Source organism: Aphelocoma coerulescens, chromosome 6 (genome assembly GCF_041296385.1).
Source record: "Aphelocoma coerulescens isolate FSJ_1873_10779 chromosome 6, UR_Acoe_1.0, whole genome shotgun sequence".
Lineage (NCBI taxonomy): Eukaryota > Metazoa > Chordata > Aves > Passeriformes > Corvidae > Aphelocoma > Aphelocoma coerulescens.
In genome coordinates, this window is record NC_091020.1 from 22,931,215 (window position 1) to 22,957,846 (window position 26,632).

Below are 26,632 nucleotides of genomic sequence, written 5' to 3' on the forward strand. Positions count from 1 at the left end.
AAAGGTTGCCCTCAGTGCTGTCTAGGTGTCCCCTGGCTTGGCTGGGACAGTTGCAAATGCCTACCCTGATTCTTAAAGCTTAAAATCAGGGACAGGTGTGCCCTATGGGGCTGTGCCCACCCAACATCCAGATGGACCACCATCCTCCAAGCACACTGCAGCACCTTTCAGGGTTCCCCAGTTCAGAGTTGGGATTCCTCCCATATATGGTGCAGGGATGGGAAAACCCTCCAGGGGACAGCAGTATACGAGAAGCTTAGGTGTTTAAGCTGAAATGATTGGCAGCAAGATAATTAAGTGTGGAGGTTCAAAATGCCAAGGGACCACTCCAGCTGAAATCTAGTCAATTAAAAAAATACTACGTTAATTCCTAGTCCCCTCAGCACTCTGATCTAGAGTTTAAATTGTTTCTAAATTGTCTGTCTTTCTGTAGTCGCTACCTGAGCACTGCAGATGCAGCAAGTGTGCAGGGCCACAGGGACCCTTACTGTGGGCAAGCCAGGTGCTTTCACCCACAAAGGGCGAAAAAGGAATAAAACTGCTCTACCAATGTCTATGTTCTCTAATTTGTCCTTGATGGAGAGCAATGATAAATACTCAAGCCGAGATGGGAGTTGCAGTTTATGGGATAACTCGTGCTTCTTGGAGCATTTGGTGCGGCCTCTGCAGGCCCGGGGTCCATCAGTCCCCGTGTGGGTTTCCTTGCCATGAAATGGCTGCGGGTCCCGCTCTGCAGCTGCGGGCCGAGGCTCGGGGTGCGGGGGTGCTCAGCACCGCGGCGGGCAGCGCCCAAGGCCTGCGCCGCCGGCCTACAACTCCCAGCGCGCCGCGCGCGTGGCCGTTCCCCCACGCCCGCCCCCTCGTGCGCGCGGATCGGCCGTTGCCCGTTCGAACCGGCCAATAGCGGCGGGGCGGTGCTGGCCGCAGCCAATGGCGTCGCGCGGCGGGGCGGGGCGGGGCCGAGGGGGTGGTGCGGCGGGCCAATGGGCAGGCGGAGCGGCAGGTATGAGATGGCGGCGGGAGCACCGGCGTCCGGCCGTGGCAGGTAGGAGCAGGATCCCGGGCACCCCTTCGCCCCGTCCTGGGCCGGCGGCGTGCAATCCTCGGCCCCTCCCCGCCGTGTTCCTGGTCGGGCACCTCGCACCAGCCGGTGGGCAGGCGCCGGCCTGTGCGCCTCGGCCCGCCCATTGCGGCGCTACCCGTGCAAGCAGCGCCGTCGCTGTTCCCGCTGCCGCGCTGCCCGCCTGTGCCCCAGCACCTTAACGGAGCTGTCCGGCTCAGTGTTCCGGCGGCTCTGGAGCTCGGCCGAGCCGCCGCGCAGTCCCGCGGGGGTCACGGTAGGACCCCGTATCCCCGCGGGGCCCGTGTCCCCGCGGGCTGGGCAGCGGGAGAGCGCTCCCCGCAGCATCCCGTTGCTGCATTGCGGGGAAGCGCCGCCCGCGCCTCTGCAAGGGGAGAGATCCCGCTCCAGCCGCCCGGCCCGGGCAGGGGGTGTTCCCGGGGGGGTGACGAGGCGCCGTGCAGCTCTGCCCGGCCCCGCTGCTGCGGGGGCCCCGCCGGGCTGCGCCTGGGCTGCCTCGCTCCTCCTGCAGCCTCAGAGCCGGCGCCGAGCGCTTGGCAGTTGCGGGCTTTGGTAGGGTGATGGCACTATATAGACTTTATTCGCATCCAGCCCTCCTTCTCCTTTGCTTTGTCCGCTCTGCGCGCGTTATTCTGGCTTTCCAAACACACAAGCGATGTCAGCTTCACGTAATTCACCTTTAGCACACACTTCCGTATGCATCACCATTCTGTTACTGCTGCAATAAAATGGCAAGGGCTGCATGAGCACCTCGCTAGAGCAGTGCTGTCGGCTGACTGTTAAAAGGCTGCAGTATCTTTTTTTTTCCCTCTTTTTTTTTTTTTTTCCCCTGTATGTGTAGCTGCAAACTGAATATCCTTTGAATGGTAATTCTTGTGGATAAATAAATACAGTTGAGGGCTGAGCCAGATTCACAGCTGGTGCCATCCTGTTCTCTGCTGACTGGGACCCATCCCGATGGCCCTTGCTCTGCTTATCTGGGGGCACTGCTGTGGTGCCTGGGTTGGGGCAGAGCATTGTCCTGGAAGGAGGGATGAAGAGATGGTGCTCATTGTGGGGTGTTTGGGCAGGGAGTCCCTAAAATGCTGGACCTGGTAAAGGGATGAGTATGCTCAGTGCAGCTGATACTTAAAATGCCCTTTTGGATAAAGCATTTTTAACATGGCCTGGATCAGCCTAAATGACTACATTTATTTTTTTTCCATGTTGGCAGTTGTCCTTAGGAGCTATTCCCCTGCTCTTTATCCCCCACCCCTCTGCAAGTGATTATGTTAATGCAAACCCTGAAGTACAAGTTTTCGTCCAGCACTGCCTGTTACCCACAGGTAGCGCTAGAAAATCGATCTCTTGCTTTGCTGGTCTATCACCACACAGACCACAAAGCTTGCTTTTTTCATGCTTTTGCCCCTATTTCCTCTCATCTGGAGAGAAGGACAAGTTAGCTAGTAAAGCTTGCATGCTGTGCATGTGGTATTACAGCATGCTGACTTAAAGACTGGAATTAAAAGCTGGTTGTCCTAAACTCCTTACCAAATGTTACTGAACATGACAAAAGATGATTTGTGTGGGTCTCTCTCTTCTGTTTGTGGTCTCTCTAACCTCTGCCTGGTTCTTCATAACTGAGAGTGAAGATTGCAGTGTGCCAGAGTGCTCAGTTTCAAAAGAGAAACATCTGTCTGTTTAATGAATGCATTTAATGTCCGACTCAAGCAGTGCCTAAACGCTTTGCCAGGCACTCGTGTCAGCCATTTGATACGGCAGGGCTGGGATGAGCGGAAGGGAAAAAGCCATGGGTCTGGAGGAAGCTGGAAAAAGCCATAAGGCATCTTGATAGAGTGGCACTGCACAACTGGACAGCAAGAGCTCACATTGTAAACAGGTTATGAAAGGAGACACAGTTGCCATCTGTGTTTTACTGGCAATGGGAAAATGTTCACTGTAAACATGACTTAATGGCAAAAAATCAAAGTGACTTGCTGAGGGTCAGGCAGAAAAAATGGTTGATTTCAGAGTTAAAGCCAAGTCTGAACACATGGCTACTTTTCTCTGAAGATAGCCTGGGAGCTGGGGACAATCTTATTCAAACATTCCCTTTTCCACAGCCCTCATGAGAATCTTTGAGATCTAGACTTGAGTTTGGCCCCCTACTCAGTCCAAGTCCTGTGAGGTACACATCTGAACCGACCTCAAGGCCGTGTTTTATTTGCAGTATTTTTGTATGTTTGCATGTAACACCCTGTCCTGTTCCCATCCAGGGTGGAATGGGCTTTGACAACAGGATCCTTGTTCTGCTACACTTCAGTTTATTGTCTGTTTGCATGAAGGGGGAGCATTGCTTCCCACATAGCCCAAAGCAGCGTCTGGGTCTCCTTGCCAGCCTGGTCGTTGCCTTGTTGCTGTGTGCACATTTACATGCCTATGAAAATGTCACAGAGCTTCGTTATCACTCCTTTAAAGGTGCCTGGGCACTCAGTTCCATCTGAAACTGAAGCGCTGAGTGCTGGACACTGCTGGGAAATCAAATGCCTTGTCCTAAAGGTCAAAAGTCCTCAGCGTGTGTTGGTTTAGTAAGTGGCGTGAACAGATGGGAAGGAGATGGGGCAGGGTGGAAATGTTGGCTAATATCAAATGGTTGCACTGAAGTCAAGTCCGTCTTGGAAATACTGTCCCTCTGTATGTTGGCTTGGGCTCCTGGTCACAGCTGAGGCCTTATATTTTGCAGTTGTTTTGGACCTAGTTCTTTCTGTAGGATTTCATTTTCACTTGCCCTTTAGCTGGAGGCAGGAGCAGCCTCTGCTGGGTGCAGGCACAGCTCTGCTGTGCTGCTGCTGTGCAAGCTGTTACCAAACCTGCGCTGTGATCCTAGGGGCTGACACCATGGTCCCAAGTCACAGGGGTCTTGGAGTCAGCATGGGCAGAGAAATGGGAAGAAATGTGACTGCTTGGTGGGATAAATTTGGTTGATGTTTTTCAGAGCTTCACAGGTCTGCTGTGTGTGTCCCTGGCCTCTCATCCTGGTAATGCATTACACTTACTGTGGTGTCTGACAAGAGCATTGGACGCTTTGCTCCAAAGTGCAAAACCCTCATTCCTTGACTCCTGGCCTTTCTCACCTCTACACTAGGTAATTGCAATTAAGCTATCTAGAGTTTCCTCATAAATTTTATTTTCAGAAACTGTAGATAGCAGGGAATGTGATAAGCTGCTTAATAATTGCCTGCCAGCTGGCTTACAAGAACTTTTAATGTGTTTGCTTTTGGCCTATAAAGCTCTAATAATTTGGAGTCCAGCCAAAACATCCTTTCTTCTTGAACGGTAATATGGCAGCTCTGATTTTCAGAGGCAGGAATTTCTCAGGGGAAATGGCATTAGTTTTCCTTTTTGTTTTTCTGGAGCTCATACTCAAGGTTGAAACATAGCTTTATGGTTTGGGACTTCCATATGGGCATTCCTATAGCCCTGCTTGCAAGCTGTCATATAGCAGGAGACAAGCATGCTGTGGCTCTCTGTGCCTTGGAGAGCAGGAAGCCTTTTAGGGAACATCCTCACAAGCTCTCAGGGGTTCCTGGAACTCTCCTCACACACATGCCACTCTGCGTTCTCTTGAGTGGCCCCTGGAGCAGTGTATAAATATATCACAGTTCCCTGGGCTCTGCAGTGGGTTGATCCAGACAGAGATGAACTGTCAGGCAGGATGGGAAGAGAAGCTGTATCTCACCAGAGTTGCATAAAGTGACACTATAGCTTATTGTCATATGAATTCTGGTATCTGTGTACAATATTCCAGTTTTTGACATTCTAGCCTGCCCAGATCCCCTTCAAAAGCCCTAGGTCCCCACACTGCTCAGTTTGGTGAGTTAATTGGGCTGCTTTGTGCATCTCTGTCTCTCTGGTACCACATGCTGTGCTGCTCTGTGGTGGGCCCAGCCTGTTTATCTGTGTGCCTCGGCAGCCCTGACCAGATGTCACCAGCTTATTTAAATGCTGGCATGCATCCAGGTGTTCCTCATCACAATTCCAGCTTGTAAGAGTTTACACATCTGGAACAAGGGATGTGGCCTCTGACATACTCAGTGGTGTCTGCAGAGGATTGCTGATGAGGAGGGATTTGATGTGCTGTCATCCTTTGCAAACACCACTGTGATACAAAACACAGATGCAAGGATGCAGCTTGTTCACTGCACCTCTGGAGCGTTGTGAAATTACAGAATGAACAAAACCAAGAGCTGTGATTCCTGGGTACCTTTGTCCTCTGTATTTGCTAGGCTGTGACTACAAAACCTCACCAGCAGTACTGCGGGGAGCTGGCTGTGGGTCCTGACCCAGGTGTCAGTATCCTCTCAGTCCAGAAAAAGCAACTGCAGTCAAGTAAACCTGTGAGTGTTGCAGCACACTGTACTCAAATTATGGCGCTTTGCTCAAGCACCAGTCTACCAACTGATAGTGGGATGGGATTCCTATATGTGTTCCGGGCACCAGCTGGTGCTACCAATTTTGGGTATTATTCTGTGGGAGGGCTGGAGGAAAACATCTGTCCTGCCTTGCTGGGTTGCTCTGAGTTCCCAGACTGGTTGCTACAATAGCTTGTCAACTTTGCTGTGTTGGAGCTACTGGACTGAGAAGCATCTAGATGGTGTATCTTTGCTGGTCTCTGAACTCCATTTCATCCTGCCTCTGAAGGATGCTCTAGGGCTCTTACCTTCAAGAGTAAGGGTGACAATCAGAGGTGCATGCAGCAATTTCGGAGTGCTAGAGGCCAAGGAGGTATAGGTAGGACTGGGCCATGCCTCTTATTGACTTCCAGTACACTCAACATGGGGAAGTAAAGAGGATAAAGACACTTTAAAATGCGAAGAGCAAGGGAATGCTATCATTATTGGCAGCTGGAAAATACCCACTGGCACACTGGGGATACAGCAGACACATTTGGTGGGAAGTGACTGTGAGGCTTCCTTGGGCTGCATCCCACCCTGCAGTGAGGGTCTGGATGTGCCACACAGTGCCCTGTGGCACTGCTGGCTTGTCTCTGCCTCACCAGCGGCTCCCAGCCAGTGTGTGGAGCTCAGCTCTTGCCTCCTCAGCCCCATGTCCCAGCCGTCCCTGCCTGATAGCTTTCAAACCAGCTCCTTTGTGCTCAGTCCCATGCCACCCCTTGCACAGAAGCTGGATTTCTTCTAAATGTCTGCAGTGTGACCTGATTATTTTTCCTGTCCTTCCTCGCCCTCCTTTTTAATAGTGTCTACAGAAAAGCTGGCAGAGTTCAGTTATATCAGTCATGCTGACTGATAGTGCTGCCTCTTCTCTTGGGATTCCTTCTCTTTTCTGTCCCTCCAGCATTCATTTCAGATTTAGCTATCAGCCCTCTATAGACAGGGTATTGCCTTTGTTCTGTTTGTACAGCACGGAGCACAGCGGAGTCCCCAGCTGTGACCGAGGTTCCCAGTGCCACAGTGATAAAAGTGAGCAGATCAGTAACGAGAAGAGGCAGCTGCTGCCATCTAAAAAGATTCCATTTTGGTGCTGGTTTCAGTGAAATCAGGATTGGATCTAAGGCTCTTCTATTGCTGCTCCCAGTAGGAGTTTATATTAAAATAGATACACAAGTGCATTGACAGTCATGAGAATCAGAGCAGCATTCCTATTTAACGCTGTTCGACTGTGTTAGTCTGATCTTAAGGCAGAGCTTGCAGATCTTTAATGTAAAATTGCTGGATTTCTTGTGGTAGCTGCCTTTCTGCATTTTTACAGGTCTTGGGTAGTCAGCTGAGCCATCACAGAGTGTGGCAGCATCCAGACCTGTGGTGGTGACACTGGGAAGGAGACTTGATGAGGAGCAACGCACTGAACATGCAGTTCCTCTCTAAGGCACCCCTTGGTTCTTTCCCTCATAGCACTAGAAGGCATCTGGATGCTCTGATGTTGTGATGGCTGATTGAAGTACTGCTTGATTGACTTTAAAATATTCCAGTGGCTATTATTAAAAATATCACAAAGAATTCACTCAGGTCAAACTCGAGAAATTTCATGCTGAAATGCAAATTTCTTGATGTTTCACATATATCAAGCTGTCTTGCTACTGCTGTTTTCTTTGACGCTGGTAATATATTGCATTTTCATTTTCTTCCAAAGCACAGACCCCCCACCCCTCCCAACCCTTTTATCTTTTCAGATAGGTCCATCTTCTCCAGATTCTCATCACAGATGTGTAGCCAATGTTGCCAAGATCTACTCTGAGTCCTTTACTGACACAGAATTTGCATTCATAGATGATAGCAGTGACATGGATAACCAATATACCTGATTTCCAAAAGGTGGCCAGGAGTTGCATTAGTTCCAGGTTGTTGAGCACAGGCTACCATCACATAACAGCAGCTTTCTTAGCCAGCTCCTTGCTGTTTAAATTGTATATTATTATCTGGTTCTCATAGCCAAAAGGCTGAATCACTCTGTGTAAGCTATTTAAATGTGAAGAAAGCAAAGCAAAAATTAAAAAGGCAGTGTTATCTCATAAGGCTTACTTGTGTCGAGGCTAGAGACAGTAGGCAGGGATTGGCACCCACTGTGCTGTGCACTGTGTACTCATCACAAAAAGACTCGGCCCCTGAAGACTTTATGAGTATAACCCTGGGCAAAAATTTTTCAGAGGCAAATCAGTCATCCTATGAAGATTTAGGGTGCCAAGTCTGAGGCCTGAATGTGATCTTTGTTACACCATCTTGCAAGAATGTCAGTCTGAAGTACAGCCCTCAAAGCAACTTTAACTGTGAAGTCACTTCTAATGTCTCTGCAGCCCATTCCCATTAGATTACTTTTATTTTTTTATTCTTTTTTAATCTAGGAAATAATTTGTCGTCTAGTCCTTTTGTACTTAAAATGATTCCATATAATTCCACTATGGTTCTTTCATCTCTTTGCAAAATCTGGGATGGCTCCTATCTGGCTCTGAAAATACTGTCTTCAGACATCCTCATTAATTGATTCCTTACTCTGGCACAATGTAGGAAACAATGCTACTTCTCCCTCCCTGGGGAAATCCGAGCCTGTTCGCATCTGTCCCATGTCCCTTTGTGCTTAGCCAGGCAGAGAATTGTTCATGTTTTGTGTTCTTCAGCCCTGCCTGCTTATCACCCTGCTCTTAATATTTGGTAGCAGCCTGTCTCTTTCTTATAATCTTAAGATTTTGTTACTATAGAGGGAGATTTTTTTCTATTATCTTGCCTTACTTTCCAAAGTTCTTTAATCCTTTTACTCCTATATGGTAAAACTTGTCTACTGTGGTGTGTCTGAAGCATTAGGGCCTTAGTGATGACATACAAAGTGTGCAAAATGGCACTGGAGATGGATTTTGCCCACTGAATTAGGCACATCAGGCTCCTCTGAAATCTTTAGCTTTCAGTGTATCCACTTTCCCAGCTAGACAAACACAGCTGATGCCTTGCCCCAAAGGTAACTCTTCCTTTACTTTCTTTCTTGCCTTCTGTTCTCCTTATGCTCTATTTTGTGTTTCTTGAACCTTTCTTCTGTCACATGTGTAGACTTAAAACAATATCAAATCTGTGAAAGCCACTAAACCAGCTCCATCTCACCTATCCAAATGCAAGCTTGTTGCCATGTGAGCTAATCTGCCTGCTTGAACAGCTCTTGCACCACAGGTTTGATCACCAGATTTTGGCAGTTAAAGTCTCATTTTTGTCCTGGTTTCCACGGCATTTCCCTGGCCTGGATCTAGTTACCTTAGGGATTAATTGATCCATCATGATTTTGACCTCCTGCACCATCCACTCCCCATGAAATGATGGGGCTGTCATGCCTGAAGCAAAAACGTTGTGTGTGACAGACAGCTTTCTTTGTGACTTGGCCGGGATCACAGGCTTCGCCTCTGAAGGATACTAGAATGGCAAGAATCTCAGCACAATATAGGACCCATTTTTTTTAATCTGCTGTCTTAATCACAACCCTAGTAGAACGAGGTTTTATTATTCATTGGGATTTGATTATGTTCATGAGACTGGAGAGGAAGCTATTTATTCCTTTATTTTATTGTCTTTGACGTGTCGTAAAGCAATCTGAGATCACAGCATATAGAAAATATAACTCTGTAATTGCAAGCAAGGCAAAAAAAAAGGCAATAAACTCCATGAATACATGTTTGTCTCCCCTTTGCTGCTGTTATATAAACTGTGAGTGTAGGTAGAGTACATCCATCTCTCTTTTTTAACAGGAAAACAGCAGATGGGGCACATGGCTCTTTCTGAAGGTTATGGTGTGTGCAGCAGTGAGGATTGGCAGGGTTATTGTGTGTAAAGCCAGTGGGGGCTTTATCTTTGCTCAGAAATGGGGTTTGCTTCACATTTCCATTTTGATTAGCAATAATGATACAAAGGCAAATTTTCTGTGCAAGGAAGAGCTGCTAATAAAGTGACCTTTCAAAATTAAGTAGCTCATTGAAGTGCTATATCACAATAAGCGTATACAAGGCTGGTCCCAGCTGCAGCAGGCAGGGAAACTGGATGGGAATCCAGAGAAACGTGGAACGGGAATCCTGAAGTGGATGAACGGCACACGGTGGCACAGCAATGGTAGCAAAGAGCAATGGCCAGGTGGTGTTTCCAGCCCTGAGGGGCTGATTACGTGCTATGTCTTTGAAAGGATCTGTAAGTGTGAAAGGCAGGCTGCAGAGAGTGTTTCTAGGAAGGTTTTTGAGCACGGGGTTGTGAAGTTAAGGGACTTGGCTATTGTCCTGCCAGTGCTGTAACATCGGTTGTGCTTGGATGCTGTTGGGAATGTGTTTGCATGGCTTTACTCATGGTAAACACAGGGTAGACTTGGAACTATTTTGTGGATTCCTCTTGGATACAGGTGGAAAGCACTTAATACCACGCTGGTCCTAATTCAAAACCCTGGTTTCTATGTAGGAATTATTTGCAGTTAAACTCCAGCTACGCAGTCTTTGGCAAGAGACATGAATCAATTTGTCCAGCTTTTCTTTTCTGTTTTGTCCCTGTGTGAAGGCTGATGCCCAGTGTGTGCCAAGGGGGCCTTTCAGACCCAATAATGCGCCCTTGTGTCTCGTAGCATGCGTGGAATTTGCATAGGCTGTGCTGGGACAGGCAGGTTTCTTTTGTTGCTGGAAACAAGGAGCAAGTTCTTTTCCCTGTCTCTGCTTCCTAATGCCTCTTCAAAAGCTCTCAGCACTCATGTAAGAAATTTACTTTTTTCTATTTATTTTTGCATTAAATGTCGTTAGACTTTGTGCAACTTGTAACACAGGCTGTGCAGAGAAGTCGTGTCAGTCAGTGCTAGATGACAAAATTGTTTAATTTTCTTTCTGTGAATCTAGATATCTAATTGTCAGAGGGAAGAGATAATCTGTGATGCTTGATGTAACTGCTGCAAAATATTTGCATATCTTCTCTGTGGGGAAACAAAACTGCTAGTGAGTGAATAACAGTGCACGGATCATTGCAGGCAGGGTCACTGGGCCTATACACTTGCTATTAACCCTTCTCAGGATCTGTATTGCCACAGAATGAGTTGTCATGGGTTTCAGGCAAAGGGCTTGCTCCACATTATGGGCAGAGCTGGCACTTGTTTGTGCATTGTAGCTCTATGCAATGAAATGCGAATATGATCAGATCAATTGGCAGTTGCTTTTTGGCAGCTGATACCGAATTGTTGCATTTTGGTCTTGATTTATTGCAGATAACAAACTGCTGAAAAACAGGCTGGGAGGTGCTCAGCAAAATATGGCCCCCATTTGGAGTCGGCAGTGTGCTTGCTAGGCCACTGAGCCAGGCAGCTGGGAGCCTTTAAGAGCTTTCTAAAATTTTAGATGACCTGGCAGACTGCCTTGCAGTCTGCCTTGCAGACCTTCTTCCTCTCCATCCTCTTGAAGGCGTCTTTGGCATCCGTGGAGAGCAGTGGCAAGGGGAGGGGGGGTTTGGTATGGATTCTCACGATGCAAGAGTTGCTGAGAGCCTCCTTTCCTCTTGTTTCAGCAAGTATCTTTCTTCTTGTGGAGCCCGAGTCCCAGCTTCTGTTCTCTTATTCTGATCACGCGTCCTGGAAATCCTTGAGATAGTCTTTCAGGTCAAAAATGTACAGCAGTAGCTCAGATAACTGTTGGGTTCACAGATAATGTGTGGAGCTGGGCTGGAGTTCAGGTGACTTGCCAGTATGTGCTTTGATGTCATCCTGTCATGAACTACTGTCACTTTACATCAGAACAGGAAGTTGCTGAGGTCTCTGAATTAGTAGTGAAGGGTTCTGTTGCTTGAGCCAATGGATGTGAGGTTCAGTGGGCTGCAAACGCTTTCTGTGGCAGCTGTGGTGAGCAGGGATGCCCAGCACGGTCTGAACACAGTGGTATGGCCTCTACCCTTCAGTAGTGAGGAGAGGAAGATCAAGGTGCTCCAGCCTTCTGTAGAAAAGCTTGTTTTGAAGGGAAAGCCTTTATGGGCTCAGGGGTGTTCAGCAGAGCACTTGCGATCCCCCAGGTGCCACACTGCATCTAAGGGACTGATGTGATCCCTGGTACATAAGCACAGCATCCCTATTTACTGTGCACTTGGCAGCTGCTCTTGGAAAACGGTGTCCAGTGAGAACTCACAGCTGAGGATGGATGTAAAAAGAGTGGAAAGTATTATATAAGAGCTAAAGAATGCTTAAGGAATTGGAGAATGTCACAGGGTGAACACATGCAGTATGTGGAAGCTGAGTGGGTAGGCATCTTCTTCCCAGAGCCCTGGAAGAACTGGCACACCCATTCCCAAAGCCACGCTATCACTTCATAGCTGAGTATGAAATCAGGACAGTAGCTCATGACTCGATAATAATGACACTAATCCTCACCTTTAAGTAAAAGAATGGCGGGAGAAGCAAGCTGGGCAACTCTAGCTTGCGGGCTTGACTTCAGAAACGTGAAAATGTTTGAAACAGTGGTGGGAAGATGGTAATGGAAGACCTAGAGGTAGATGGAAATTGGGATAAAAGTTAAATATGAGTATTAAGAGTGCTGATTAACATGAGATATCTCTTTGATAACACTTTGATTTGATTTTCAACATGGTGAAGTGTACCTATCCTCTGGTAGGGTCATGTACCTGTTCTAGATAACCCTTAGCAGAGCAGTGTCTTGGGTGCATCCCCTTTCCCATGCCACATGAGAAGCTATGAAATGAAGAAAGTATGTGTCAGTAGAGAATAGAGAGGTCAGATAAAGGGCATGAAGAGGTGAAACAGAGGTAAGAACTGGATGAGCTGAAAAGGGGTGGTCTAGGTGAAAAGTTAGTAGGGGTTCCTCAAGGACTGATCTTGCATGGCTCATGACAGTGAGTTCTCACTTGCTGCAGAGTCATGCGGAGCTGGCAGAGAGCAGTAACCAAAGGGTTGGCAGCATGTCACCTGGGAGCACCCACAACAAAACTGAGGGTTCAGTGGTACTGCACGTTTATGACCTTAAAAACAAAGTCCCGGGACATGGGAACTATCTATTTGTTGATAGAAAGGTAGGTAGGATAGAATGGCAAGGGGAACTGATGAGTATAAGCTGGCCATGAAAAGATTGAAATTGTTCTTCAGACTTTCAGGCCACTGGGAGTGAATTTCCCACTGGGGAAGAAGGGAGATAAAACGAGACTTATTTACGACTTAAAGCAATAAGTTAATGTAAAATATTGGGTATTATATAATACCATCTCTGCCAGAGCTAGTAGGATGTAGATACAGTGAAACAAGTAGTAGAGATGTAGAGTAGTGAAAGTTTTCACTGGGTGTTGCCATGTGTTGCCTATGTCATCATCATGCTCTGGAGTGCTGGCTAGTCTTAGGCTGTGTTGTACAAACAGTCCAGAAATTATTTTGCTCCATAGGGAAATGTAACTGTGCTGTGCTGAGCACTCACCAAAGTCAGACAGTGCTGTTGGTGTAGGCTGGTAGCTCCTGTCAGCAGATGTCTCCTTCAGGGCAAACCAGCTGGCTGTAAAAACCAAAGTGATGAGGAGTTACTGTATTTTTTTTTCCTCTTTCCCTTTTTCAGTGATGCCATCTGCAATTTTGTCATCTGCAATGACTCCTCCCTCCGCAGCCAGCCGATCATCTTCAATCCTGACTTCTTTGTGGAAAAGCTGCGCCATGAAAAACCAGAGGTGTTCACAGAGCTGGTTGTCAGCAACATTACCAGGCTCATTGATTTGCCTGGGGCAGAGCTGGCCCAGCTCATGGGAGAGGAGGACCCAAAGCTGCCTGGGACAAACAGCACAGCCGCTGGATTTTTTCGTTCTCTGATGTCTCTGAAGCGCAAGGGTGAGTATGGATGGCACGAAGTCTGGTGCCCGCCCTTAGAGCGCTGCTGTCATCATTTGTTACACTCAGTTTACAAAACTTTTAGCCCGTAGTTTTGAGCTTGTATGGAATGCTTAATACTATGGTTTGGTAATCTCTGGGGATGGCACTTCTAGAAAGGAGCAAAACAGGCCAGGAAATTGATCCCGGAAATGCCCTACACTTTGAGAATACCTTTCTTCTGGGATTGTTGCTGTGGTGTATGTCGAGTTGGCTTCAGTGGGTCAGCTGCCCACTGTGCAGCTCAGAAATCTGTAAACATCTTCCATCCAAATGCCAGTGCTGCTCTGATCCACATCCCAATCCAGCAAGTCAGTGACAAAGCTCTGCAGACTGACTCATGAAGCCCAGTGTCAATGCTGGGAGGTGACACATGTTTCTTTCTTAGATGAGCATTCCACCCGAGTTTTCTTCTTCTAAACTGACTGTTCTTATCTTCTCTCAAGTTCAGCTGTCTTGGTTGTGAAACATTAGCCCCAGGCCCTTCTCAGAATTCTTCGAGTGTGGTTGTGTTCAGTTCCTTTCCTCTTCAATGGCTGGCATTTACCACTGTTTTGTTGAAACTAAAAGAGTGTTCTAGGTGTGTTTGTGTCTTCTTCCACCTTTGCCCACACTCAAGGGGAGCCTGGTTCTCCTGATGAGTTCAATTAAACCTTCTCACTCATCTAGACAGAAGCAGCCTCCATCTGGGCCCCTCACATTCCTCCTCAGCTCTGGTTTCCCAGCTTAGACTGGCTGGCTGCTGGCAGAGAAGCTGTGAGCTGGCTTCAGATGTTGGCAGCCTGAGGGTGAACACTTCTGATTAGTCTTCCCCTTCCTTTGAGCAGTTCTGCTATTGTGAGTATCTCAGAGAAGGGAACTATTGCTATGGCGTAGTTTGACTATGGCTTTTTTCTGTCTTCAACCATTATATAATTTCTGAGTGTTTCTGATTCTACCAAGCCTATTCCTCCATTGTGTTTCATAAGGACAAACTCCGCAGCCCCACTGATCAGGCAGAATTTTCTGGTGCTGGCTTCAGCCCTCCACTTCTGTCTCATCCAGCAAGAACCCTGGTACATACACTCACCCTAGGAAAATAAAAGACTGCAAATCAAGTCTTTTAGCATCCTTAGATAAGAATTACTTAATATTGCCGTGACTTACTTTGCTGCTCCATAATAACAGGTCTTTGTGCTGCCCCTAAACTGCAGTTCGATTGTGCTCATACCTGTTACTGCTCCTGCCTCTTCCCAGGCAGTAGCAGGACACCTTAAATTCAAGCACTTGCCACTTGACAAACAGAAGTGAGTGAGTAACCAAACTGAAAGTGTTTTCTTAGTGTGTATGGAAACCCCCATGTTCTTGTCCAAACCTTCCAGCAGGGGCTGGTGAGCCTTCTCTAGCTCAATTTTTTATTAAATTATCTCTACTCTGCTGGAGCACTGCTTTTATCAGACCTGACGTCTCATGCTAACTCTCTTCCCCAAGAGCTCTGCCTTCCCCCATTCAGATGTCTCCACAGCCGTGTGTCACTACAGCTAGCAGATGTTTCCAAGTCTGCTGGCTGCACTCCCAGGCTGCAATGGCAGTGTCTCCCAGCATTGACAGGCACTGTCTGTGAACTCCTTGGCCAAACTCTGAGAAAAAGAAGTTTGTGCCTACAGAGAAAATCAGTTTCATGTACTGTGTTTCATCTTGGAGCCATCATTTGTTTTTCTTCATGTTATAGACCAGCTAGAACAAACAAGTTTTATTTCTTCAAAGCCAGAGGCCAAGGACCATAGAGCTCAGAGCTGTTCAAACTGCAAATACTTACAACTTCTTTGAGCATCAGGAAACTCAGCCTCATGCTGCTGCTTAGTTTCAGAAGCAATCGTACAATAACATCTAAGCCTTTGTAATGCAGCATCCATTCTCCAGACACGTCTTTCAAGTTTCTTTGAGAATTAAATTCTCATTCAGATACCAGCTTCTGACTTCAAAACTAAATCGAATTTGTCAGGCCCTGCATGTCTCAAGAAGATGTATTTTCCTCTTCTATTCCTGGCCACTATTGATTCTATCTGTTGAATGTCTAATGAGTTTAGTTTTCTTCAAGGACAAGAATCTTTTGCCAATCATTCTTTCCCTTTGCACTCAAACCTTTCAGATCTTTCGTGTGGATCAAGAGCTCACATTGCCCTCCTTTCTCTTGCAAGACTGAAGCATGCGCTTTATCAGAGTGAGGTCAGAAAGTTCTTGATTTAACAGGAGGCTGGAGTTCCATGGTGGCTTACCATGTATTTCAGAAGTCCTGGAAGAAAGCGGAACATTCTTCAGGCGGAATAAATTTAGTTACACAGGAAGGCTGCTAGAGAAGTGCATAGGGTTAACCAGGTCTCTCCCACATGCTGTGAGCATCAACACCACAGAGCACTAAGATCTGTAGCACAAGAGACCAAAAGCTAGTAAAATCAAAATGAGATATGAGGGGAAAAAAAGAAAAGGCAAGAGAAAGCTTGTGGGGGACATAACTTTTATCAGACCAGCCAATGCACTGCTTGGATTGCTGGGCTATCAGCTGTAGCAGTGAGGAGAGTAGCCTTCGGTGCAAATGTCCAGCCTGCCCTCAGAAGTGACCCATGTTCCTGACAGTCTGGTCATGGAGAAGGGAGGAATATTATTTTCTTACATCTGTTGTCTCTTTGAAGCCTAAGTACAAGGGCTGGACAAACCAGCTCTGTATCTGGTCCCTATTCTCAGTCCCAGTCAGCATGCTGTGGTACAGTCTCTGCAGTGTCTTGTCTCCAGTCCAAACCTATCTGCATCTGAGAGAAGAAGTGTGGTGCCCAGAGTTCTGGTTGCTGCCAGTGAAGTCTCTGGGAGTTGTCTCCACTTTCTGAGGGACAGATCATACTGGCTCTGTGTGTGTGACAGAAAAATGCATTCACTAGCAAGGTTGCATTTATTAGAAAACACTGTCCTGCTGGATAATCACTCAGCTGGAAGTCCCTCTCTGGACGAGAAGAGTATTCTACATTGGTTCATCAAATGCCCTTCAGTTAAATGGACTTCTCATCTAATGTTTCCTTCCCTGCAGGATCTCCTTCCTTTCAGCTCAGTTGCTTCCATCTTTTGGGACTATAGCCTGTGTTATTTACAGGAGTTCTGGAGCTGGCAGCTCATGCCCAATCTCAACCCCATGAAATGGGAGCAGACTCCAAGAGTGAGAGGAGCCCAGCTCATTGCTTTGCTACTTTCCTTCTACGTTGTTCAGCTTTCATACTTTACTCAGACCAGGGCAGCTGACATGGAAGAGAGGTTCACTGGGATGAGGAAATTCCTTGTTTTACCCCTGCCTGAAAAGAAGGCCAGTGTAAGCCAGTCAGATTATGTCTGCTCTCCACAGAAGTGCTTATTTTCCTCTCCCATAAACTCATAGCTGCACCTCTTCTTTCTGCTTCACTTCATGTCGAGCCACAACGAGGATTAATCTGGACATTTCTTCCACAGTGTGGAGTGTGCCAATGTGGCAGGCACCAGGGCTGTCCAGGCTCTTACATCTGCCCTTCCCACTTTGCTCTTTTCATAATGTCTAGGCTTGCAGATTCTATTCCATTTAAAACTGAAGCATCTGTTCTGATGTTGTTTTTCCTTCAAGGGCTAGAGAATATTTGCTTTAGCTGATAAAAGCTGTAATTAAACTGAGGTAAGAGGCAGGATGATGAAGCCCATGTGAGTACAGCATGGTGAGATGAAGTGACTTACTTTGGAGCGTTTGTGATATTTCACATCTGTGAGGGTCCTTGTGACCTTCACCATTAACATTTTGGGGCACTGGTCTTTGCATGTTGAAATCCTGTTGTTTGGGGAGCATTGATTTGTGTGGCTGTTGGGTTCTGAGCTGCCTGGACACGTTGTCTTCTGTTCTGCAGAGAAAGGGGTGGTGTTTGGCTCACCGCTGACAGAAGAAGGCATTGCACAGGTTTCCCAGCTAATCGAGTATCTGCACAAAAGTAAGTGGCTCAGTTTGCTGTCTTCTATCCTAGCAGGTATCTCTCTGGCCTACCTCAGTCTCTGGTGCAGACACAGTGACAAGCTCTGAGCTCTCCAGCAGCAGGAGTTTGGGACTGCACTGAGCAACTGTTCCCCAGAATTGTCTAGGAGATATGTTGGTCTGTTTCCCTCTGTACAAGGACTTTTTCCACTGATGCGAGCCAGCTTGAAGTCATGTCTCTGAATGCGGTTCACTGAGGTTTGCTGTCAAACTTGGGAAAGAGGAGGGAACTGCTTTAGTAAGAAGGTGAGAATTCAGCTTCTGATTACTCAGTGCCCTTTTTTCTCCCCTCTGCCAAGCAGATCTAAGAGCAGAAGGCTTGTTTCGAGTGCCAGGCAACAGCATCAGGCAACAAATCCTAAAGGATGCTCTGAACAGTGGTACAGATATTGACCTGGACTCTGGGGAGTTTCATTCCAATGATGTGGCCACCCTGCTTAAGATGTTCCTGGGTGAATTACCAGAGCCGCTGCTGACACACAAGCACTTCCATGCCCACCTCAAAATTGCAGGTGAGTGGGCAGCAAGAGGCAGTGGTGGGCAGAAGGACTGGAACTGGCCTCCTAGAAAGCACTCTAGGCTGTGAAGTATATTCCTTAAAGGCAGGGTAAGAAGGAATCTTCCTGCCATCTCAGCCTGGTGAGACTGGAGCTGAAAATCTTAACAAATCAGACAAAATCTGTCTAGACCATTCTACTCTCAGATACCACAGGGGTAAAACCCACAGTGATAACCTGGGTCTCCACCTGTTTTATGTCCGGGGTTCTGAGCAAGCTGTGGTTTCTATGTATTTAATAACTGTTATTGAACTACCTTATGTGAACTTCCTCCATTTTGCCTTCAAGCCATCACAGCTCTTAGCAGCTCTGTTGTTCTGTGGGAGGAGTAGCATAGATTAACACATCAAGTGGGGAGCTTGGGAGCTGGGGGGAAGAGAGATGGAGGGCCAAGAACTGTGCAGGGGTTTGTAGGAGATCTGCATTCGAAGAGGGAAGGGTAAGCAGTTGCAACAGCCTGCTCTGAGGGAAGGTAACATGTGTCCTTCATGTTCTGCCTTGTGATTTGGCAGACTTGACGCTGTTTGATGAGAAGGGGAATAAGACCAGCACTCCAGACAAAGAGCGCCAAATCGAAGCCCTCCAGCTGCTGTTTTTGATCCTTCCCGCTCCCAACCGCAGTCTGCTCAAGCTGCTGCTGGACTTGCTCTACCAGACCGCCAAGAAGCAGGACAAGAACAAGATGTCTGCCCACAATCTTGCCCTCATGTTTGCACCTCACATCCTATGGCCCAGAAATGTGAGCATTGCCTCAGTGTCTGTGGGTGGGATATTGCAAGGTAAAAAGCAAAGGCTTGGCTGGGGAAAAACCCAAGATGAGAAGGTTAAGTATTGACACAATGATGTGAGGCTTGGAGGGTGTCCTCCTGGAAGGATTCAGTCACAGTGTTCAGCCCAGGCTTGTCATGGGTCTCATTTGCAACTTATGCATCTTCTTTTTCAGTAAAATTGAAAGCACAGCACAGTCGTGCTTCTTAGAATATCAGCTCCAGAAAAACCTTGCAGGTCTCTCTGCAAGGTTTCTTGTGCTGCTGGTGAACTGTTTGGCTGCAGAGTTACTTGATTCTCCTCTCAGAGCAACTTTGGCTCTGTGAGCTCTGCTTGTTGGCGTGCTATGAGCCCTGCCTGCCTGTCACTTCAGAGTAGGTCTCCTGCTGTGGCAACTGTGTGTGTCTGTGTCCTCCTCCCCTCCTAATGGATGCACCTTTGGCTGTGTCCCCTTGCCAGGTGACAGCAAATGACCTTCAGGAAAATATCACAAAGCTAAACAATGGAGTGACCTTCATGATCAAACATTCTCAGAAGCTCTTCAAGGTAAGTGTGCTTTGGGGTCTTGCTCTCCTGCCTCCATCACCAGGAGACTGAATGCCCCGTGTCCAGACAGATCCATGTGTTAAGTGTATATTCTGTGGGCTCTCTTCTGCGGTATGAGAAGGAGACTTTCTACAAGAAACTGTTCCTTTAGTGGCTAGGGAGGAGGTCTTTGCTGGGCAGGCAGCTCTGGAGGTGGCTTTGCCAGGGCAGGTCGGCAGCACGGTGCAGTGTAACACTCCCCTCTGCTGGACACCAGCACCTGCTGCCCGGCAGGAAACCTGGCTCCCGAGGGCAGGTACGCACCGGGCTGCACTCGGCTTCTGGCAGGATAAGGAAATGGAAGGGATTTGTCCTGCCTGAGTGCTGCCAAGAGCAGAATCCCTGATGCAGGGGGTTGTTTCGTCGTGAACTTCTCTGCAAATGGTCATCAGCCCACTGCTGTTACGGGCACTGTCCAGCTCTGAGCAGGGTGCTGTGGTAGGACAGTCAGGAGTGGGGGGCTTTCAGCAGGTTCCTGCAAGGAAATGTTTCTACAATAGGCAGTCTCTTGACTTCTCAGGACCTTCCTGGTCACTGGAGGCATTTGCTCCCTGCAGATTCCTCCCATGGAGAGTTCCCCTTCTACCTTCTTTGTCAGGCCCCAGTTTGGCCAGCTCAGAGCTGGGGGAATTACTTAGAGCAGGGTTCCACAGGAACTTTTTCCTACTCTGAGTTCCACTTGTGCTGAATGTCTGCATGTAAAGGATACTGTGAACAGGGAGTACGTTGAGGACATGAAATTCCATGGCTTTGTTTGACCAAAATGGCTGAGTCTTGATACAAGCGGATTGTGTGGTATGGCTGAAAAGCAGCTATTGCTGGAACCACTGTTGCCCCAAGGCCAAAGATGCTAAAGGTACATTTGGCCTGTTCTCTGTTCATCGTCACAGGCTCCGGTGTACATCCGGGAGTGTGCCAGGCTGCACTATCTGGGATCCAGAGCCCACACATCAAAGGTAAGGCCAGCAAATGCAGCGCCTGCCCTCCATGAAAGGGCAGAGGCTGTGATGCTATGAAGGGATCTTTGTGAGTGATAGAAGCTGAAAACAAACCAAGTAATGAAAGAGGATCTGTCAGAGGGCAGGAGCAAGGGAAGCATATGGTGTGGTAGTGCAGGCAGCTGCATTAGGGAAATTGGACAGAGTTGAAGCATCTGTTAATCAAAAGCACAGGGAAGGAAAGCTACGAGCCCCTGTTTAGCAGCAAACCTGCTCCCTGTGCCCAGTACATGCAGCACCTGCTCCTTCACAGGGCTGTGCCTTCCAAACAGACAGACATGCCTTCTGCCATGGCCAGGATGCTTGGCAGAAGTGCTGAGATAAAGGCTACTTGCTGTCACTGGGACAACATTTGTGTCTTGCCAGCAGATGCTTCCCTGCCTCACATAGCTGCAGAAGAGGGAAGATGCATTGCAAGGAGCTGCACTGACCCTTCTCAAGCCTGGAAGGGCTTCTGCAGCTGGCATCTGGGAGGGGAGGGAAGAAGCAATGGGGTCACCTTTGTATTGCTGTCACCTCTTCCTGGCACGGGGCCTGCTGATGCAGTGCTGCTGCAGAGGGGTAGGGAAAACACAGCCCTGTGCATTCACTGGGGTTGAAGCAGCTCACGAGACTCTTCCTAGGCTGGCTCAGATGGGTGGCTCGTTGGGATTAAAGCATGGCAAGCGACTGCTGTCTCCACTTTCCCAGGACGACCTGGATTTGCTGACGTCTTCTGGCTCCAAGGAGCTGCAGCCCCTCAAGTCTCAGAAGCGAAGCCGGCTGGACTCTTGCCATCAGGAGGAGACCCAGCAGCGCACAGAGGAGGCACTGAAGGAGCTCTTCCGCCACGTCCACAATATGCCTGACTCTGCAAAGAAAAAGAAGCTTATCCGGCAGGTAGTGTGGGGAGGAAAGACATCTTGGGGTGTGCTTGTCAGCACAGTCCTGGGCACAGAGCTAAAGGCAGGGCCTTCTTTGAGAGCTGCTCCTAATTCTGGGTGGGCTGGGGAAAGTGGGCTCTGGGCTGTGTAAGGGGCAGAGCTGTAAGAAGACAGGAGGAGGTGTCCTGGATGTTGCTGTACCAAGCAGTGCTTTTGAGCTCTGTTTTTTAAGCTAAGGACTTGCTAGCCAGCAGTTTCCCAGTCCTGATCATGGCCTTGTTGAGCTTCCTCCCTCAGAAAGGGAAAAGTTTCTTCCCCTGTTGCCTGCAGGGAGTGGACAAACTGGTCTCCTCTTGGTCTCAGACAACTTGCTGCACCAGACAGACTGGTCGATGTGGTCAGCACCGGTCGTGGCTGCCAGCCTCCAGCTGCTGTCCAGCCTTCTTTCTGCTCCCAACATCTGCTGCTTTTAGTTAATCTGGTAGCCAGCACAAAATAGTTTTGCACCCAAACTCCCTGTAATCCTGGGTGGAAGATGTGGCCTTCCTCTGCTTTCTTCCTCCTGCAGCTCTGAGCTGCTCTTCCATTCTGGGGGGTGAAGGAGACAAACTGAGTTCTGGGACAGCAGGTAGAGCAGCATACAGCAGTAAGGGAGGGGTGTAACTGTGCTAACATACTGCCCTCATGTTTCCTTCTAGTTTAATAAGCATCCAACAGCTCTGACTCCTGGCTCCGATGTGCCCACATCCCCAGCACCACGCCGCACCCGCTCGCGCTCCTTCAGCGGCCTCATTAAGGTAAAAGCAGCCTCTGACCCTTGCTCTCTGCTGTGAGTTTCTGATGTTGCTTTCTGCTTCTGCCTTGCCCTGCCTTGAATGAGACCCTCAAAGGGTAGGGACTCTTCAAAGTATTGCCTGCCAAACAACACAGATCCAGTGGGGCAGAAAAGGCAGCACAGTGACAATAAGCCGTGTTAGTATAAAGTGTAATTATCTTGAAACACATGGCTGTAGGATCTATGCATCTTTCTGGAGAATTGATTGCTTCCTGAGATGAGATGAGGATTGACAGGGAGCTGTTCATATAGTCTAGCATGTTAGCACAGGTTTTAGCACTTTGGGGGCTGCCCTACAGCAGTATGTACCTGCTTCTGACAGGCTGGGCTCCTGGCCAGGCCTCAGGTCAGCTCCCCAAACCCTTTACAATCAGGCAGGCTCAGCCTAGTGGTGTGGTATTTCAGGTGGTTCTGCTTTGCAATCTTTGTCCCAGTTTGGCTTCCTTTTTTTCTTTCCCAGCATCCAACTGCTTACCAGCAATGCATCCTGCTCCTTCCCTTTCTTTTTTACTTTGCACTCTACGCACTAGCCAACAGCCCTTTCTTCTTACAACAGCGGAAAGTTTTGGGAACTCCAGTTATCCTGGAAAGGAAGAGCAGGGATACCACACCAGAGCCTGTGCGGGTCAGCAAAGAGAATGTCCAACTGGTAAGAGCTGCTCCCAGCACCACTGAAGCTGCTGGTGTGGAAGTGTGTGAGGAGAGTTTGAGAGCAACTTCAGCGATCCTTGGGGAGCTGTTCTCTGCTCAAGAGAAGGTTTCCAAGTTTGTTTTGTATGATAAAATAAGGTCCTGAGAAGCTGCTCCGAGGAGACCAGAGCAGATGGCAAGGGCAGCATCAGAGCAGGGGTGACAGCACTGGGCCTCTACTCCAGTCTTGTCTCACTGGCTTTGTCCTGCCCTGGGGCATTTTCTTGTGCCCCCTTCCCTCTCTCTCATCCTCTTCCACAGGTTGTACAAAGCCTGCTGCCTGTATGCAGTAGGGCTGTCCCATGGCCCAGACAAACCAAGAGTGGATTTGGGTGATAGATGCTCTTTGGTGGTACAGGCTGCTCCCAGGGAAGGCTGTGGATGCCAGTTCATTCACCAGCTCTCTATTCCTATTGTCCTCTCTTGTCCAGTTACAGAAATGTGGCTCTCCAGCTCACATGTCCCAGGCAAAGCTGAAGTCTTTGGAAGGCCAGAAAGAGGTGAGACACTTCCCCTTACCCGCCATTCCTTTTCCCATGGGGAACCTGGTATGCTGAAACCTGCCGAGGTGACAGCAGACACTCAAAGCTCTGTGACAGCTGTGGTGCCCCAGCTAGTAGCAATCTGCTCTGTGCTGAGCTGCAGGCAGGTGATGTGCTGGAAGCCAGACCCTGAAGGGTCTGACAGCCCTTCTACCTGTGAGTTGGCAGGCTGGCTGTTGCAGGAAGCAGAGGGAAGCTGCCAGCACAGGGGAGTGCTAACAGCCTGTCAGGGTGGCAGTGGGACAAGAGGTTGGGGCAGCCCAAGACCAACTGTGTTTCTTTCTGTCTGCTCACTGCTTTGTCTAGAGCTTTAGCAAAAGGTGTGGGAGGCCTACAACAGGGAAGGGTCCTTGCAGGGGGAGAAAGTCAACCTTTTCTTGCATGGTATTCAGTATCTCAAGCACTCAGTTGCTCTCGTTCTCTGCAACAGGAATCCTGTAGACGCATGCGAGCCCGCCTGCTTTCCAAGGATTCATCGTCCCTCTGAATCGCCTCGCACCAACACACGGGTGGGGACTGCCCAGCCTCGCAAGCTGTGAATGGAAAATGTGCTGCACTGAGAGGGGAGTGCTGCAGGCTCATGGCAACCAACACAGCAGCACTCTTGAAACTGGACCTTTGCAAGGATTGCAGGGATTTGTTTTTTTCTGTATATAAATTATATTTCATTCTACTATGGGGCAAACCACTATCTAACCAAAACTTGTGCAGCATGTCTGACCTGCTGGCTCTGGGAAGAGCTGGAGTGCTTACAAGGAGAGCCCTGTTCATTGCAGGGCCCTGTGTGCACTCACAGCTTTCTCTGTAATGTTGCTAGGCTGTATTTTTTTGCTTTTCTGCTCTGAGTTTTTAACACACATTGGCTTGTTTTTGCTTCCTCCCCCCTGTTAGCAGTGAGAATGATGGGCTGCAACCTTTACCCACATCCACACAGCTAAGCTTGCCTCCAGGCCTCCTCTGGAGGCATGCCCTTCTCTGCTTCTTTGCTCCATTTTGCTCTGCTGTTTCCGAAGGGCTGGAGTGCACAAACGGTACAGAGCACAGGATGGGCCTAGAAGGAGAGGCTCTGGATGCCATCTTTTCAAGTGGAGCCAGGGGAAAGCAGCTTCCCCAATAAACTCATCCCTCTATTTCAGCTTGAGCTGGAGGCAGCCCTTGCTCACTGCCTTCGTGTTTCAGTGGCACAGCTCTGAACAAGGAGTGTCTTGGCTTTGTGTTCACCCAGGGAGGCTTAAGGTGAGCAGAGCAGGAGGCTGGCAAAGGCTGTCTGGAGCAGAACAGCCCAGTCTTTGGAAGTTAGGGTGCCTGGAGCAGGCAGTCTTGTGGCTGTGTGTGAAACAGAAAAAGAGTGAGAGGTGAGAGAAGGCTCCAGCCATGTGTGATCTGCTGCAAATGGTGCCAAAGGCTTTGGCTCAAGATATCTAGATGACTTGTAAGGCAACTGGCTGATTAGTCATTAAACTGGGGGAAAGGGCTGAAGCTGGGTTCAGCTCTTTGGTCTGAGCTGCAGAAATGAGATGAAACCTTCTAGATATGGGATAAACCCCAATCACAGCTGGCCAGTGTCAGCGGTCTCATTAAGCCAAAGTGCTCCAGTAAGCCAGTCTTGCCAATAACCTGTCTGCAAGCACTCCGAGGTAGGATACACACAGGATCACTACTGTGAAATAAAGATTTAATCAGCTAGGGGACCATCTAAACACTTCTCAGCCTTTCTCAGCAAAGCAAATAATCTCTGGAATCCAATTATATTTGTCTTCTAATCTTTAAGAGCCAGCAGCCAGCAGGAGTTAGAGCTCTGTTCTTGACAGCTTTCTGAAACAACTGGTGGCAGGAGGTGTGAATATTGGGATATGAGCAAGGAGTTCAGTCTGACTGGCTGGAGCTGTCAAAACAGGGCATTGGAGCCCTTTGCAGCTTAGCTGGAATGTGTCACTTTTTTTAATTGTGATTTTTTTTTAAGATACAAATCTTTGTGCTGCTCTATACAAAGGGTAGTTTTTGGTATTTTATCAGGCATGCCTGACCCCAGTCTGACCCCAAGTTGAAGCCTTGAAAATATAGGGGGTAGTGGGACTATAGATGTGTGAGCTGGGAGTTGCTGGTGTTAGGAGCCTCTGTCACAGCAAAGAGCGAGCTGTGGTTCTTCAGGGACCAGACTGATGATGATGCTGTGAAGAAGGGCAGAGGCTGTTTGCTGTGGTAGTAGTATGTGCTTTTTGGATGTGTCTGGAATTGTTCCCTCCAGAGGCTGAAGCTATGTGCTTATCTCCAAAGGGCACCGTGAGTTTTTCTGACTGCACTTCTGCCCTATCCCTGCAGCCTGCTGTTAGCAGAGACTTGGGAATCATAGCTCTGCCTCTGAGCAGAGATGAGGCACAGACAAAGGTCAAGTGGCAGCACAGGGAGAGCTGGGTCTGCTTCTGCTATCTCTGCTCTTACTTGCATTGGGGGCAATTGCTGGGTGAAGCATTTGTTCACTCCTCCTCTGCCCATTGTCCCTACTTGGTGCATTTCATATCTCTGTGTATGGGTGTCTGCTTGGCAGGGCAATCTCGTTCCTAAAGCTAGATACACTGCTCCCATATAGATGAGAGGAGTGTAACTCCGCTGTCCCCCCTTACTGATGGCTCTAGCTCAGGGGCTCTGTCTGGCTTCTGGCACAGCTGAGATTTGTTCAGCTTTAAGAAAAGTTACCTATGGGGCATTGGCCAGGCCTTCTGCATGTGTCAGATGCCTTACCTGCCAAGGGGGTGGGTGCTGTCTCCAGACAGGGCAGTCCCAGGAGGGGTTCAGTGCTCTGGGCTTTAGTCTGTGGTGCTGGGCTCGCCATGCTGTGGATGGTGGTGGGTGGCTGACAGATTCGGCCCCTAGGACCTTGGCTGTTGCAGTCCCAATGCATTCACACTGTCTCCCAGGCACGGGAGAGTTTTAGTCATGCTTGGATGTGTCTCGTTTGTCCGCCCTGTGCAATGACTCATAAGGATGCTTCTTCCCAGAGCAGCTGCTAACTGTTCCCAGAGTTTATCGTTTCCAAAGTATTTTTAATCTTTGTCCTTATTTATATATGCTGTGTAAGTACTGTTGCAGACTGTTGCCTTTCTGTGTGTTCATGTGAAAACACCACATTAAATGCTTTTATTTTTAGTGGTTTTGCTTGGTGGCTTAAGCAATTTCATTGGGACAACAAGGACTCCAGTCCACCTTCAAAAGGAAGGAAATATCTGCTTTGAAGCCCAGAGCCACTACTCATAAGTGTGGGGGTGCTTGGTGAGGTGCTGCCCATCTGCAGGGATGACACTGGCCTCCCATGGCACTAGGGCTTGAAAGCCTCTGGGATACTTGCGTGATAC

General features: G+C 48.5%; 1 protein-coding gene across 5 annotated transcripts; it reads left to right on the forward strand.

The window, feature by feature from the left end:
- Positions 1-983: 983 nt before the first annotated feature.
- On the forward strand, positions 984-26,426 carry ARHGAP19 (Rho GTPase activating protein 19). 5 transcript variants are annotated; one of them, XM_069019845.1, is made up of 12 exons: positions 984-1,045; positions 13,119-13,384; positions 17,320-17,400; positions 17,744-17,953; positions 18,511-18,737; positions 19,226-19,312; positions 20,242-20,307; positions 21,040-21,228; positions 21,911-22,009; positions 22,604-22,696; positions 23,169-23,237; positions 23,710-26,426. In XM_069019845.1, exons 1-12 carry the CDS (start codon positions 984-986, stop codon positions 23,764-23,766), a joined length of 1,506 nt encoding a protein of 501 aa, XP_068875946.1. In that variant the 3' UTR covers positions 23,767-26,426. The 5 variants fall into 5 exon arrangements, with proteins under 5 accessions (XP_068875946.1, XP_068875947.1, XP_068875951.1 ...); XM_069019846.1 differs by having other exon boundaries at positions 999-1,045; positions 17,741-17,953; XM_069019848.1 differs by lacking the exon at positions 984-1,045 and adding an exon at positions 10,219-10,280 and having other exon boundaries at positions 17,741-17,953.
- Positions 26,427-26,632: the final 206 nt, after the last annotated feature.